General features: G+C 44.7%; 1 protein-coding gene across 1 annotated transcript in view; it reads right to left on the reverse strand.

Annotated features, from left to right (window-relative positions):
* Positions 1-17,583, reverse strand: part of LOC137323130 (A disintegrin and metalloproteinase with thrombospondin motifs 12-like) — a 556,042-nt gene that overhangs the window by 322,500 nt on the left and 215,959 nt on the right. Inside the window, exon 11 of the mRNA XM_067986912.1 lies at positions 5,356-5,500. Within this exon, the coding sequence (XP_067843013.1) occupies positions 5,356-5,500 (145 nt within the window). The remainder of the gene's footprint in view (positions 1-5,355; positions 5,501-17,583) is intronic.

A 17,583-nucleotide genomic window follows, 5' to 3' on the forward strand; every position in this document is an offset into this window, starting at 1 on the left:
AATGTATTTTGCACAGCTGGAGAAGATAGAGAGAAATCACAAAAATGAAAAGGGGGATCTCTATTTCACGTGATTACTTTTGCAGATTAGTAAGTATCCTGGCAGAACTTTCCCTCAACAGGTTAAATGGATAAGGTACAGTCCATGATAGGGTGGATCATACATGGTTTATTGAAGGAACTGGATAGGTTAAATATCCATGCCTCATTCCATGGTTTCTTATGCTTTTAAGATCACAGAGGGTGTTGGGGTGGCACTCTCAGAGATGCAGAGAAGATTTATTTTTTCATTCATTTCAGGATGTGGATGTCGCTGGCAAAGACAGCATTTATTGTCCATCTTTAGTTACTCTGAGAAGATGGTGGGGGGTTTTCTTCTTCATACAACTCAGTGCCTTTCTAGGTCACTTCAGAGGGCAGTTAAGAGTCAACCATGTTGGTGTGGGACTGGAGACACATTTAGGCCAGACTGTGTAAGGAGGGCAGGTTTCCTTCCCGAAAGAACATCAGTGAACCAATTGGGACTTTACAACAATCTAACAGCTTCATGGTCACTTTTACTGATTACAGTTAGCTATCCTTTGCTAGTTTCCTTCTTTGGGTTTCAGCTCAGCAACTCATAGATTTGTGTGCTCTTCAGTCAAAAACTCATCCCAAAAATATAAGTCAGCAGACAAGCCTAAATAGACTGCTACAGAATACAGACACATTTCTTCAATTCCATCCTCCCCTGCATTCCTACCAACAGACCACAGTGGAACCCCAGTGCTTGATCACTAATGAAAATGAACAGCTATTCAGTATCTGGTGTGAATTAAATCACATTCAAGCAAAACCACAAGACTCCCTGAAATCAGCACATTGGAGCTTCAATCATTGCATCACAGCGTGGAAGAATACACTTGTATCTTTAGGGAAGGAAACCTGCCCTCCTTACACAGTCTGGCCTAAATGTGTCTCCAGTCCCACACCAACATGGTTGACTCTTAACTGCCCTCTGAAGTGACCTAGAAAGGCACTGAGTTGTATGAAGAAGAAACCCCTCCACCATCTTCTCAGATACAATTGTATTTGTGATATGCTACACAATGAATTCCAGATCTCAAATTTGTCATTTTGAGAAGGTGCCAAAGGGAGGGAGCATCAGAGTGTCGGCCACCTGAAGTCACCCATACATGCTTTCCAAAGTCCATCTACACTGGCATAAACCTGGGAGGGGTAACTACCCTATCTTTTTGCCTGATGAAGAGCTTTGGCATACAGAGATTTCAAAGGGGAAAAAAAATAACAAAATAACTTGGGAAAAATGAAAAAGTTATATGGTTAAAATTTATCTTTTACCATTGATTCCTCTTAAAGTTAGAGGAAGTACATCGAGTTACATTGAAACTACAGCAAAGTGAACAACAGGCCATTCGGCCAAACTGGTCTATGCCAGTGTTTATTCTCCACACGAGACTCCTCGCTCCATACTTCATCTAAACCTTTTTTTATTATTCGAACATGGGATGTGAGTGTCGCAGGCAAGGCCAGCATTTATTGCCCATCCCTAATTGCCATTAGAAGGTGGTGGTGAGCCGCCTTCTTGAACCGTTGCAGTCCGTGTGGTGACAGTTCTCCCACAGTGCTAGTAGGTAGGGAGTTCCAGGATTTTGACCCAGCGACAATGAAGGAACGGCGATATACTTCCAAGTCGGGATGTTGTGTGACTTGGAGGGGAACGTGCAGGTGGTGTTGTTCCCATGTGCCTGCTGCCCTTGTCCTTCTAGGTGGTAGAGGTTGCAGGTTTGGGAGGTGCTGTCGAAGAAGCCTTGGCGAGTTGCTGCAGTGCATCCTGTAGATGGTACACACTGCAGCCACGGTGAAGGGAGCGAATGTTTGGGGTGGTGGTCAGGGTGCCAATCAAACGTGCTGCTTTGTCCTGGTTGGTGTCGAGCTTCTTGAGTGTTGTTGGAGCTACACTCATCCAGGCAAGTGGAGAGTATTCCATCACACTCCTGACTTGTGCCTTGTAGATGGTGGAAAGGCTTTGGGGAATCAGGAGGTGAGTGACTTGCCACAGAATACCCAGCCTCTGACCTGCTCTTGTAGTCACAGTATTTATGTGACTAGTCCAGTTAAATTTCTGGTCAATGGTGAACCCAAGTAGGTTGATGGTGGGGGATTCGGTGATGGTAATGCCGTTGAATGTCAAGGGGAGGTGGTTAGACTCTCTCTTGTTGGAGATGGTCATTGCCTGGTATTTGTCTGGCGCGAATGTTACTTGCCACTTATCAGCCCAAGCCTGGATGTTGTCCAGGACTTGCTGCATGCATTATTTGAGGGTTTGTGAATGGAACTGAACACTGTGCAATCATCAGCAAACATCCCCATTTCTGACCTTATGATGGAGGGAAGGTCAATGATGAAGTAGCTGAAGATGGTTGTGCCTATGACACTGCCCTGAGGAACTCCTGCAGCAATGTCCTGGGGCTGAGATGATTGGCCTCCAACAACCACCACCATCTTCCTTTGTGCTAGGTATGACTCCAGCCACTGGAGAGTTTTCCCCATGATTCCCATTGACTTCAATTTTACTGGGGCTCCTTGGTGCCACAATCGGTCAAATGTTGCCTGATGTCAAGGGCAGTCACTCTCACCTCACCTCTAGAATTCAGCTCTTTTGTCCATGTTTGGACCAAGGCTGTAATGAGGTCTGGAGCCGAGTGGTCCTGGCGGAACCCAAACTGAGCATCGGTGAGCAGGTTATTGGTGAGTAAGTGCTGCTTGATGGTACTGTCGACGACACCTTCCATCACTCTGCTGGTGATTGAGAGTAGACTGATGGGGCAGTAATTGGCCGGATTGGATTTGTCCTGCTTTTTGTGGACAGGACATACCTGGGCAATTTTCCACATTGTTGGGTAGATGCCAGTGTTGTAGCTACACTGGAACAGTTTGGCTAGAGGCGCGGCTAGTTCTGGAGCATAAGTCTTCAGCACTACTGCCGGGATGTTGTCGGGGCCCATAGCCTTTGCTGTATCCAGTGCACTCAGCCGTTTCTTGATATCACGTGGAGTGAATCGAATTGGCTGAAGATGGTGGGGATATCTGGAGGAGGCCGAGATGGATCATCCACTCGGCCCTTCTAGCTGAAGATGGTTCCAAACACTTCAGCCTTGTCTTTTGCACTCACGTGCTGAACTCCGCCATCATTGAGGATGGGGATGTTCACAGAGCCTCCTCCTCCCATTAGTTGTTTAATTGTCCACCACCATTGACGGCTGGATGTGGCAGGACTGCAGAGCTTTGATATGATCCATTGGTTGAAATCACTCAGCTCTGTCTCTAGGACGTTGCTTCCTCTGTTCAACATGCATGTAGTCCTGTGTTGTAGCTTCACCAGGTTGGCACCTCATTTTTAGTTATGCCTAGTGCTACTCCTGGCATGCTCTTCTACACTCCTCATTGAACTAGGGTTGATCCCCTGGCTTGTTGGTAATGGTAGAGTGAGGAATATGCCGGGTCATGAGGTTACAGATTGTGCTGGAATACAATTCTGCTGCTGCTGATGGCCCACAGTGCCTCATGGATGCCCAGTTTTCAGCTGCTAGATCTGTTCTGAATCTATCCCATTTAGCATGGTGGTTTTGCCACACAACACATTGGATGGTGTCCACAGCTTGAAGACGTGTCTTCTCTCCACGAGGACTGTGCGGTGGTCACTCCTACCAATACTGTCATGGACAGATCCATCTGCGACAGGTAGATGGTGAGGACAAGGTCAAGTAGGTTTATCCGTCGAGTTGGTTCGCTCACCACCTGCCGCAGGCCCAGTCTGGCTGCTGTGTCCTTTAGGACTCGGCCAGCTCAGTCAGTAGTGGTGCTACCGAGCCACAATGATGAACATTGAGGTCCCCCACCCAGAGTACATTCTGTGCCCTTGCTACCTTCAGTGCTTCCTCCAAGTGGTGCTCAACATGGAGGAGGACTGGTTCATTAGCTATGGGGGCGCGGTGGGTGGTAATCAGCAGAAGGTTTCTTTGCCCATATTTGACCTGATGCCATAAGATTTCATTGGGTCCAGAGTCAATGTTGAGGACTCCCAGGGCCACTCCCTCCTGACTGTATATCACTGTACTGTCACCTCTGGTGGGTCTGTCCTGCCGGTGGAACAGGACATACCCTTCTATTCCTTTCTCCCTCATGTACTTATCTAGCTTCCCCTTAAATGCATCTATGCTATTTGCCTCAATTACTCCTTGTGGTAGCGCATTCCACATTCTTACCACACTTTGAGTAAAAAGGTTTCTCCTGAATTCCCTATTGGATTTATTAGCAACTATTTTATATTGATGACCTGTAGTTTTGGACTGTCCCACAGGTGGAAACATTTTGTCTATGTCTACCCTGTCAAACCTTATCATTATCTTAAAGATCTCTATCAGTTCACCCCTCAGCCTGCTCTTTTCTAGAGAAAAGTGCCCCAGCCTGTTCAGCCTTTCCTGATAAGGATATCCTCTCAGTTCTGGTATCATCCTTGTGAATCTTTTCCACACCTTCTCTAATCCTTTCTATAACATGGAGACCAGAACTGTGCACAATACTCCAAGTACTTCACCTTCAAAGTGCAGCCTTTTGTCTAAGTGGAAATATACAATGATAAATGTATCTATTTCTGGAGATTGTGTAATTGTGGATGTGGGATGGCATTGATTGGACGTGTAGGTTGCCCCATGGGACAAGCTTGATGGACCAGTTGATCTTTTCCTGCCTTTCTGTTTTGTATTTTATTAAAATTTTATCAAATATGTGGATTCATTGAAAATTGCTCTTTTGAGTTTCCATTTCTCCAGAACCAGCTTGGAGATGCTTGCAACAGGAAAGTATAGCCTGTGTACCAGTTAGAATCCATTCATTTCAATGGGACACAGAACTTTGGAGCAGACTGGGAGCTTATCTGGAGCTACCTGGCTCTGGAAAAACACTCTAGTAGCTGATTTGTTTACTGCTTGTTTTCTGGTTATCACAATTGACACTTAGCAAGAATTAGCAAACAATTAACCTTTATGTCAATTGGTATTGGTTTCCCTCAAACCAACAACAGCAATTAAAATTTCTACAAATCAATTTATGTAAAGATGTTGTGGTGTGAGACTTCTCAATGCTATAATTAAATATTTATTTCAGTTCATAATAGGATGGGGCATGGCTCTTATTTCTCCAAATTGCACCATTGTGAGCAGCCGTCAAGAAAAGAAAAAAATCTTGTTGCTGCATTCAGCAGTTGCACATTGATGATGGGGTTCAATATGATGCCATAAACATGTCCACTGAAACCTGCCACTCCCATTTTTATTTACAGATAGTAACTTACATCCATTTCCTCACAGAAGGTAGAGTTGGGTCCATATTGGAGCTGACATTGATGATGAACATCATACACTACTCCTGGAGCTATGGTGGGAACCATTAATTCCTGTTTAGTTGGTGGATCATTGAGACAGAAGCCCCAACCTCGACTGTAGATAGAAAAACAGAAAAGCTTATTGGTACAATATATATAAGGGGCAATCTTAATGGATGAAAAATCATAAAGGCCTGTGTCTGAATTCCCAATCTGCCCAGATCAAGTCTTCAAATTCATGGTCATTTGCTGCATGCTCTGTAACATTTCCCTCCAAAAGGGGCCACCCCTTGGAACCATCTGGGGAGGAAGAAGTGCAGGAACAGGAAGATGGTGAGGATGATGAAAAAGAGCGAGGGCGACCAAATTCGCCGCCTGCCAGAGCTGTCATGCAGTAATTCATCGAGGAGAGGTTCACCTGAATAATCCCTTCCCTCCGCAATGCACCAACATTCCCTGCTCCCATCTCACCAGATTAATGCTCTCAAAGTACAAATCTTCTTCGGTCTCACTTTACCCTCAGTATAAAAGTCAAACCATCAACACAGTAAACAGAAGACCAGCAATACTAAGTAGAGTTGTAGAGTTCATTCTTTGTTTCATTATTGCACAAAATTGACAATAGACAACTACAAATCACCCTTGTGCAAAGCCCTGGAGCCTGACCTCTCAGCTCCTTTCCCTATTCTGGTGCTCCTATGAGGTGGTTTCCACGGGGTTGGAGCTTGGGAGGTGGACGTCTGCTGGACTTCCACTGAGGGCACTTGAGATGGCGATGGTGGACGAGCTCGAGGAGTTTTGGGTGCAGAGGGAATGACTGCAGACTGCTACAAGTCGGCAGCAACTGGGGCAGTCTGGCCTCGCTGGCTGCTTGACACCAACAAGGCACTGGCTGAGAAGCTGGCGGGGTAGCAGGGATGCTGCGGTGCTGAGAGAGGACAACACGTGCCGCTCCCAAGGTGCACCGGCACTCTCAAGGGGCTGAGCCACAGCACTCCCACTGCACTGTCTGAGTGGAAGAGTAAAGTGAGACTCTCAAAGCCTCACTTTACTCATTGTGTTCCTCATGTCTTAAAAGCCAGAGGAAATGGCAGTGGTGTGAGCTTCCAGTAAGGCTGTCAGAGCTGCCACCAGAGGCTCCTTAGCTGTGGGTCCTCCTGCAGTGTTCACAGAGCTGACCATTTGCTCCCTGGTTGACAGCTGTGTTGCGATGCCCCGCGTGAGGACCCCACCCTGGGTGAAGTTGGACACCTCCATATCCTGTGCCAGTGTGCAAAGGCTCGCTGCCAGGCAACCCACTGCACCTAAACATTCCTGCGGTACAGCCATCGGTCTTCTTCTATAATCTGTGCTGTCAAAGTCATCATCTGTGCTCTCCGCAGCAGGACTCAGATGCGAGCTCCCCTCCACCCCGCTACGAGCTGCTTCCTGGGCCATCCGATCCCCACATCCTTGTTCCAGTGCACTAGTGCTGGGCGCATCTCCCTGTACAGACCAGTCTAATTGACCCTCTGATCTACGTGGAGTGCCAGTATCCGAGCTGGTTCCTGCAAGGGTATGGTCGAGTGACACTTCATTTCGTATTCTGCTGCCCTCCTGTTCCTCTTCTCGCCCAGGTCCCTGTATAGCTTCTGGACCTGAAATGGTAAAGAGGGACAGTCAGTGTCAAGGGTAAGCAGAGAGAGATGAATGACTGCTGAAAGCAGCTACACTTGGTCATGCAGTGTGTGTAGGGTGATGCTGGAGGTGGAAGGGAAAAGGAGGGTAAGATTCACAAAAACCCTGCAGGACATTTTGTCCAGCCTCGCCAGTGGCCGAGGACTCCTCCTCAAGTGGGGGGCAAGACATGTCGCCCGTTTTACGAAACCGCCCAAGACAAATTTCACCCCTATTGACTCATACAAGAAATATTTTACAAGGATCAATTGGCAATTAGTCAATATAACAAGGATCATTTTACAAGGATCAATTGGCAATTAGTCAATATAATCGTTGGACTATAACTTGTTGTTGTAAAATTGTTTACAATTGTCAATCCCAGTCCATCACCGGCATCTCCACATCAATATAACAGTCCATTCAACCAATCTTAGTTTAGCCAAACCTCCAGGTGTTCTTTGACAGTCCTTGGTGTATGTGCAATGTACTGGCTGCCCACTGCACCAATAATTGCCTTAGACTCAGAATGTCTTATCAATGGAAAAGAATGTAGATGAAAGAGTGCGAGAAGTATAGGTTTTTGATAAAATTACATTTCTGATATCCTGCCTATTCATTATTTGGATTGGAGAAAAGTCCACCATCTATTAAATTGAATGGATGAAAAATCAGGCCAGTGGACCCATGATTTCCTGATCAGTGCTCCCTGAAAGTGCCGGCCACCATCAGGAATCAGTCCTCATCTATGAATAACGTATCTATTAATAAAGTGACGTGGATGCATAGAGTAAAATCTTACACATTATTGCAGACAATAAACAGGTCTATTATTCGCCCAGGAAGTGTGAACCCAGATTACTTTGTGCACTAATCACATTCCAGGTCACAGGGAGTGAGCATGGTTACCCATTGGAGCTTAATTTTGTCTTAGATACAAAGAAAGTAACTGGTTAGAGCTGGAATCGTAGCAATTGGTGGCAATGGTAAGATATTATTATCACATACGGACCAATTGGCTGAAATCAAATTAAACAGGCAGAAGGAAGTAGTATTATTTGAAGTTGCCAAGGGCACAGAGAGATGAGAATAAAAAGCTATAAGTAGCCTGATTGGCTGCAGAGCAAAAGGGCAAGGAACATGCATATTAGTTAGAGATGCTTAAAATAGAGGAGGTAAAGGAGCAACACATCCTGAACGTTGATGATAACTGTGAGTGTTGATGAGTAGGAGTGTCAGCGCAAACTGATAGGGTCAGATGAAGTAGGGCTGGAGGAGGTTCATCTGGTGCATAAACACCGACATAGACCAGTTAGGCTGAATGACCAGTTTCTGTGCTATAATTTCCAATTAATTCTATGTAATAAACTCAAGGCTGAGGAGAAGGAGCTGAAACTTAGTGACCTCAAGAGCATCAGGGTCCCACTGACTAAATGGGTTGATACTTGATTACTGTTTTTATTAACAGTTTCCCATTTACCGGATACTTTCACTGAACGATCAATAATCACATCCAAATCTGTTTGCTGTTTATCAATGTCTTCATCCATTTATTGTGTACAGATGTTCCACATTTTTTATACCTTATATTTTTCTAAAATGGATTCCACTCACTATTTGCAAGGACGGGTACATAATTTGCATAGATTATTTTGAATGGTTTCTATTTCCCTCATACTGTTTACCTGACTTAATAGCTTGATATGAAAAACAAATGTTATATTACTGGAAGTGCTCTCATCCATATAATTTTATTATAAGCAGCAACGGATCTGGAACATAGCCCTTTAGAATTCCCCTTATCACGGCCATTAAGTCATGGCTTTCTTCACTGCTCATCATCTGCTGCTTTCATCTTAAAATTAAATGGAAATTATGCTCACCAAGGTGAGGGATGCTGAGGAATGGACCTTTGTATTTCAGGTACCATTCCCAGGTCTGCATAGCATAAAAAATGTATGAATATAGGGTAATCCATGTGGAGATGTAAAGTGACCTCCTTTACTTTGCCCTATCAATGTGCCTCAGCAGAAATCTCAGAAAAGCACCAATTACTGCACCCAATATGGCACTGTTTCTATAATCACACAGCAGGTTGTTCTGTGGCCTCACTGAGTGAGATTGTCAGTTAGTGCTGAAATTGGGACAATTTACGAGGTTAAAGATCAGTGTTTAACTCACTGCACCATTTCGTTCTGCTTCTACTTTTTATTGTAAATGCAATTTTCAATCCAGTGAACTAAATTGCTATTGAATTTGTGCACTTTTATATTCTTTAAAAGCCTTAGATGTGGAATTCCACCGAATGACTTCTGAAAACCAGCACAGAGGTTGGTAAAGACAGAGAGTGAACCATTAATAGAGTGAGGACTTTTAACTGGGAATTTGGTGAGTGTGGGAATTCACTGGTAAGTAGTGTGTTTTATTTTTATCAAACTGAAGTTTAACTTAGTTGAAACTTAGTTTACTAATTTTACAGAGCTGCAAATCAGTGGCAGTTAATAGTTAACAATCAGCTGTAAGTAGGTTCCTGACTAGGTTTAATTATTGTGACTGGAAGTTGACTAACCAGTTGTAATTAAGGTGCGTTAGAATGGTATATAGTACAAAGATCTTCACAAAAGTGTACAGTTTGAGCACAGAGGTTGGTAAGGACAGAGAATGACTTGGTAACAGAGTGAGGACTTTCAGCTGGGAATTTGGTGAGTGTGGGAATTAAGTGCAATGTGATTTAAACAAAGGGACTATAAATTAATCTATCAACTTTTAAAACTTAAATAAAAAATACATAAAATTTTAAAAAAGACTAAGTACTTACTAATTATTTTGAAATGAAGCCAAATCCATTTACTAAATATAATCTAGATGTCAATTGATTCTATTAGTCCTAGAAATAAACTACTGATTAAATAAATAAAAACAAGAGATGGCAGTACAAGCTGAGTAACTACCTTTAACCCCTACTCTCTGGTTAGCAAGCTGGCTACAAAACAGAAAACAATCTACTACAATCTACTCCATGTGCTCTGACCTTAGTCATGAGTCTACTATGTGGTACCTTTTTTATTGAAGGCCTTTTGAAAATCCAACCTTCAGTTACTTGAAAGTATGTATGTAATCAGCCATGATCTTATTGAATGGTAGAGCAGGCTCGAGGGGCTGTTTGGCCTACTCCTCCTTCTATTTTCTTATACTATCCCTTCCCTAACTTCTTTTAATATGCGTGGATGCAATCCATCCAGATCAGGGGTTTCATCCTCTCAAGTTTGATTTAGTTTTTTGGTTATCTTTCCCCGCCTTTCTATTTAAATGTCTTTATTTTTTTAAATCTCTTCTTTTTTAAATCTCTTCTTTTAATGTTAGTCTCCCTGGTAAATACTGAGGCAAAGTAATTATTTAATATTTCTGCCATTTTGCTGTCATTACCTGTGAGTTTATCGTGTGTCTCCCTTAGTGGCCCTATCCCTATCCTGATTTTTATTTTGTTATTTATGTGTCTGTAGAATACTTTAGTATTTCATTTTATATTCCTTTGGTAACTTAATTTTGTAGTTTGTCTTTTGCTTCCTAATTGCTTTTTTTTGGCTTCTTTCCTGACCTTTTTCTATTACCTTTTGTCATCCTCTCCTATGTACTTAGTGTATGCCTTTTTCTTTAATTTCAATTTTGCCCTTATTTCTTCATTCATGATGTGTCATTACTGGCTAATTTGTTCTTGCTTTTTAGTGGGATATATTTCTCCTGGACTCTCCATCACCATTTTAAATGTTTCCCACTGCTGTTCTATTTCTTTATCAGTAGATTTTTCCAGTTTATTTTCCCCAGTTCCATTTTCATCCCCTGAAAACCATTTTTCCCCCAATTTATTACTTTGGTCTTTGTCTAAGTTATGTACTTCTCAATCTTTATCTTAAACCTTAATATGTTAAGACTTGCCTCCTTTCGTCAGGTGGAAGGAGGAAAGCTCCGAAAGCTTGTGATTTCAAATAAAACTGTTGGACTATAACCTGGTGTTGTGCAAGTCCTTACATTTGTCCACCCCAGTCCATCACCGGCATCTCCACATCATGGCCTTAATATGTTGTGATTGCTATTGCCTAAATGTTCCCCTATGCTTACTTCTCTTATCTGTTCTGGTTCATTTCCCATTACTAGATCCAGCAGTGCTTCTTCTCTTGGACATTTTACATACAGGGTAGGAAAGGAGTCCTGCACACACTGTTAAAAACTTAATTCCCTGTACCCATTTACCCACCTCTTCTTGCCAGTTTATTTGGGGATAGTTAAAATCTTCCATGATTATTATTCTATGTCCTTTACTCATTCCATATATTTGCTTACATATTTCTTCCTCCACCTCCTTTCCACTATTAGGTGGTCTGTAGTATATCCCTATTAGTGTGATCGATTACTTTTTTATTTGAATCCATATGGATTCTGTTTCTATCCTTCTGTTAGTTATGTCCCTTTTTTCTACTGCCATTTTGCTATCTCTAATTAGGGGTTGGAGTGGCAGCTACTCCACCCCCCCCCCCTTCTTCCTTCCTTATCCTTACTAATTATGTTACAGACTGCAATATTTAGTTGCCAGTCTTGTTTACGTAGCCACATTTAAATTATTCCTACTATAGATTATTGCCGCCAGTTCACCTGTTTTATTTTGGGTGCTGTGTGCATTGCTGTACTGGCAGTTTAATTCATCTTCAATAGTTGTTGCTTTTACTCAATATTTTTAACAGTCCTTTTTATACTTCTGTTTTAAAACTGTATTTATTCCTTGACCATTTTATTATATTTATTCCTTACGCTGGTCTGACCTTTACACTCATCGCCTGTTCCTTTTATCTTTAAGCTTTTGTCATTGCTACCAGATCACTTCCCCACCCCCGCCTCCCATCTTGCTAGTTTAAAGCCTAATGCACTACCCTATTTATCCTTTCTGCTAGGACTCTGGTTCAGGTGCAGTGCTTCCCAGTGGTACAGCACCTTCCTGCCCCAGTACTGGTGCCCGTGTCCCATGAAATGGAACTCCTCCTTCCCACATCACTCTTTCAGCCATGCATTCATCTTTCTGACCTGCCTTTCCCTATTCCAATTAGCACATGGTAGTAAATCTGAGATTACCGCCCGTGAGGTTCTGCTCTTTAGTTTCTAGCTTCTGATATTCCCTTAGCAGCACCTCCTCTTTGTTCTTCCTTATGCCGTTGGTGCCTACATGGACCACAATAACTGGATCCTCCCCCTCCCTTTCCAAGTTCCTCTCCACTTGCTCCGAGATATTCTTTACCCTTGCACCAGGTAGGCAACGCACCCTCCTGGACTCTTGGTCGCGACTGCAGAGGATGCTATCCATCCCCCTGATTATAGAATTCCCTATGATTATAACCTTTCTATTCTGATCCCCCCCCTGCCGACCTTGGACGGCCTCATGCTCCATGGTCCCCTGGTTAGCATTCTGGGCATCCTCGATGCAGCCTTCATCCTTATCCTCACAGTTATCAAGTACCTCGTACCTGTTGGATAGGACCAATGTCTGCGAGTCCTCCTTCTCTAACTCCCCCTCCCTTATGTGTCGGAGTGTCACTAACTTGCATTCCAGCTCAAAGACTCTGAGCCGGAGTGTTTCAAGCCAGAAGACATTTACTGCAGATGTGGCAATCCAGGACAGACTCTCTGGGCACGATTTTAACATCAAAGTGCAGGTGCAATTAAAGCTGGCAGGACAATATTTAAACCCAGAATTGAAGTACTTGAAATCTGCATTAATCAGGCTGGCAAGCAATTTCAATGCTGCCTCAATTTATTTCCTGTGCTGCGTGAAGCACACCATGGGAAACTAGACAGGTTTCAGCTGGCAGTCACTTGGCCATTTAAATCCCTGTTTGATGGATGGGGATAAAAGGTGAGTTATTGCAGCAGGGCACTCAGTTCTCTCAGACAAATTTTTGGCTGGGAGATCTTTGTTTTAGACTGAAAATTCTTGGTTCACACTTAGAATTATTCTGTTCACACATATTTACCTATTTTTTTTAAACCCCCTCAAACTGACATCAGGATGGGGGAGCGCAATGGCTACATTCGCCAGTACATCCGAGGAAGAGGAACATCACCATCCTCGCCAGGCACGGCGTGCACTTCTGCCACAACACAGTGGTTTGCCACAGGCACCTGCACAAGAGCAGAGAGGGAACAACAGAGGGACCGACGTCGCAGGAGGCACTACTCTCGTCAGAGGGTCTACAGACCGAGGCTGAGCTTCCTGGACCTCGCTGAGGAGCAGTGCCTACGGAGTGAGTCGCCACTTGGTCAGACACCTGCAGCCTCCTTCACGCCGAGCTGCTCCCGGCTGGGCCTGGCAGCATCTCATTACCCGTCGCAGTTGAAGTGACCACTGCCCCCAACTTCTTCACCTCCAGATCATTCCAGGGTGCCACTGATGACGTTGCCGGGGTGTCTCAGTCGTCTGCCCACAAGTACATAAGGCAGGTCGCCAACAGTTTGTTTCGCAGGGCGTCCCACTACATCAACTTCCCCCATGGACGACCTCAACCAGACGGAGAGGGCAGTGGGTTTCTACTCTGTGGCTGGCTTCCCATGTGCACAGAGTGCAATCGATTGCACGCATATAGCAATCCGAGCACCTCTACATGAGCCAGGACTGTTCATCAACAATCAGCTCGTTTGTGACCTCTGGCAAAGATTTCATCACCTGTGTGCCAGATTCCCTGGCAGCTGCCATGATTCGTTCATTCTGAGGGAATCCAATATCCCGGCCCTCTTTCTTGCACCAAACAGCTTTAAGGGCTGGCTCCTCAGACAAGTGATACCCCCTGCACACACGGCTCATGATACCTCCCAGGAACCTCATCAGCGAGGCACAGCATCGGTACAATGAGGGTCACATCGCCACCAGGTCTGTAATTGAACGTGCGATAAGACTGCTGAAGATGCGATTTCGGTGCCTGGATCAGTCTGGGGGAGCGCTTCGATACATACCAGCAAGAGTGAGTCAAATTATAGTCGTCTGTTGTGTCCGGCACAACATGGCACAACAGAGGGGTACATTGTTGATGAGGCCCCATGCCCTCATCCAGCATCCACATCTGCCATCAACATTGAGGAGGTGGAATCCACTGGCAGTGCAGCAGCTCACCGGGCTGCTCATGAGGCCAGGGCGTCACTAATATTTGATTTTCATGAGGAGATCTGCAAAGTGAGAATAGTCCAGACCTCAGACCACCTGGAAAGAACAGTGCCAACATCAGCTCCCCCCACCCCCCGCCACCTCTGCACAAAACAGTCCTACAACTATACATACACCCAATGTAAACTCACCCACTGGGTGGCATCAAGTTTCACCATTCATGATGAAGCACATGAAAGGGCGCTATCACAAAAGCCAGTCAAGAATGGGCAAGAGGTGGCAGTAGTGGTGAGAATGATAGTATGTAATGTGAATTTAACAAAAAACAAATATAAATGAAAAACATGATCGTCTGTCAGACACCCTTATGCATACCCTATGTGATTAACAAATCTTAGCCTTTCGTTTCCTACTACTTATACATGGTGCATCCCCTGTGACTGTAGCAAAGGTAGTGGCAGGTTGCTCATGGTCATGCCCTGACTTTCAGCCTATGCCATCTGTGTTTTGGAGCCTGCAAGGGCCCTGCTAAAGACTGCATCTGTGCAGGGGCAGACTCGGCCACTTAGAGAGGAGGCAGCATTATTGCGGGCGGTGGGGGGTGGGAAACAACGGGTGTGACATTGGAGTGTTTTTGAGTGGCTTCCCCACTTCCATGTCCCCTTTCGCCATCATCCCTCTCCTGGGCCAGGGTCACATCACTCCTACCACCCGGCTGGACAACAGTTTGGAGGACATGTGTGATGCCTTGGAAGCCCACTTGTAAAGTTTCTGTCCGCCTGTTTAAGGCGGCAGAATGTTGTTCACCCCAAGTTTGAATGGCCATTGTCAGGGCCTGAATGGGCTCATTTGTGAGCCATGCTTGAAGCTCAATGGAGGCTAACCTTCTCTCAATCGCAGACATTCCCACACTTACCTGCTCCACCATTCCACTAATGCAGGAGGTGGACACTTCCATCCTCGCTGCTGTTGTGGAGAGTATGTGTGGCATCTGTTCCAGTACCTCTCAAATGTGCTGCTGTCCCTCAATCATTCTCCTTTTAAAGGATGGCCCCCGGGGTTCAGCATCTGTATCCAGCTGATCAGAGCCTGGAGACGAGTGTACCTGCCGACACGGACTCTCCACAGCTGCCCCTGCCAGCAGTGTCTGCTCGTGCTCACGTGTGTGTGGTGACTCACCAGGTGCCAACCCAACTAACTGACTACTAGGATCAACCGAGGTGTGAGTATCTGCATTGGTGGCTGGCTTGATAAGGTGTGACGGTGCACCCTCAGAGGCCTGGAGCCCCACTGAGGAATGGCCCTCTCCCGTGACTTCAGTCATTGACGGGCCTGTAAGAGAACAGAAGGCAATATTAAGCATCATCACAGATGTGTCATGTTGCGATGAGCATATTGAGGTGTTCAACATGCCAATCATTCTTAACATCAATTCATGTTGTGTGTGATGAATGTTAAAGTTGTGTCACCAGACGTTTGTGGGGTGCCAATCTCGACGTTCCCAATGGATAGGCACTCGACGGTGCGGCTAATCTCCAGGGCCACCTCCTCAGTGTGTGTGAGGACTACTATTTGTTGTGGTCCTCCTCCAGTCCTCGCCGTCTCGCGTGCATTTTGCGGTTTCTTCTCCTACAAGGGGAGAAAGTACAGACATGTGAGTGATGGAGTGGCCAGCCGATGAATGCATTGCTTTGGGTGAGGCTGACCATGAAAGAGATGCATCAGAGGGTGAGTATCAGACAGAGACATCACATTGGATCAGGATTGGGATGAGTGGTATTTGTGGGTTCACAAATGGGGAGGTCAGGAAGTGAATATAAGTTGAGGATGAGCCTTAAATGGGTGTGAGGATTGATGTGATGGAGTAGTCTCGGCAGTGCAGAATGAGTTGGGGGGTTGTGGTGATGTGCAACACAGAATTCAGGAGAATCAGTAAGTGTACTCACTTTTGCTGACCTAGTTAGGTCATTGAAAAGCTTCCTGCACTGGACCCAAGTGCGGCAGACGTTGCTACTGCTGGTGATCTCCTCTGCCACCTCAAGCCAGGCCTTCTTGGTGGCAGAGACAGGGCACTTCTTCCTGTCGGCCGGGTAAAATAGTTCCCTCCTCCTCCTCACCCCAGCCAGCAGCACCTCAAGTGAGGCATCACTGAATCTTGGAGGTGGCTTGCCCCTCTGCTGCTCCATTGTGCGTGCTTGCTCCTTGCTCCAGCAAAAGCCATTGATGCAATGGCCCTTTAAATCCAGACACTCCAGATGACAGCAGGTCATGCGGGTGCACAGTCTGCCCAGGTTTTGGACGGCAAACCCGGAAACAATGTTAAGGGGCACCAATTAAGCCACGATCGCGTGGGTAATGGTAAGATTTTTATTCGATTACCCATGCGCCCATTGACCCCCCACTCCTGTTGCCATCCAGCTGGCATTTTAAAATTGTGCCCACTGTCCACAAACCCCCATATATCAAAGTCCCAACACACAACCTGTGCTGCCATTTCTCATTTTTATTTATTTAATCAGTAGTTTATTTCTAGGACTAATAGAATCACTTGACATCTAGATTATATTTAGTAAATGGATTTAGCTTGATTTCAAAATAATTAGTAAGTACTTCGTCTTTTAAAAAATTTTATGTGTTTTTTTATTTAAGTTTTAAGAGTAGATTATTTTGTAGTCCCTTGGTTTAAATCACATGGCACCTCCTTCCCCCTCTGCACCAAATTCCCAGTTGAAAGTCCTCACTCTGTTAGCAATTCACTCTCTGCCCTTACCAACATCTGTGCTCAATTTATCCCTCAAAAGCCGAGCCCATCTTTGACACTATCTGCTTCGTAAAAAGTTAATCCCCCTTGAGGCTATCCAACATTTCTCTCTCTTCTAATACTCATTTTATTTATCCTTAACTGATTTTTTCACAAATCCTAGTCTTTGTTGTTTTTTTAATACAATAGTATAACATTCTGTTCTGCACAAGCTTCTCAATTATCAATCTGACAAAAAAAAAATCATCTGAGTTCATTTTCACTGCAATTTGAGATTTGCACTGCACACGAGTGAGTTTGAAGAAGCATAAACTTAAGTGGAATGAGGTCCATGGTGTTCAATAAGTTTTGGAACATTCAGTTGAATTGAAAGAAAGAACTTGCATTTATATAGTGCCTTTCATGACCTCAGGATGTCCCAAAGTGCTTTACAGCCAATGTAGTACTTTTGAAATGTAGTCACTGTTATAATGTAGGAAACGCGGCAGCCAATTTTGCACATAGCAAGGTCCTTCAAACTGTAACGTGATAATGACCAGATAATCAGTTTTTAGTGATGTTGGTTGAGGGATAAATATTGGCCAGGACACTGGGGGGACCTCCCCTGTTCTTCTTCAAAATAGCACCAAGGGATCTT

The sequence above is a fragment of the Heptranchias perlo genome, chromosome 1 (assembly GCF_035084215.1).
Source record: "Heptranchias perlo isolate sHepPer1 chromosome 1, sHepPer1.hap1, whole genome shotgun sequence".
NCBI classification, from domain to species: domain Eukaryota; kingdom Metazoa; phylum Chordata; class Chondrichthyes; order Hexanchiformes; family Hexanchidae; genus Heptranchias; species Heptranchias perlo.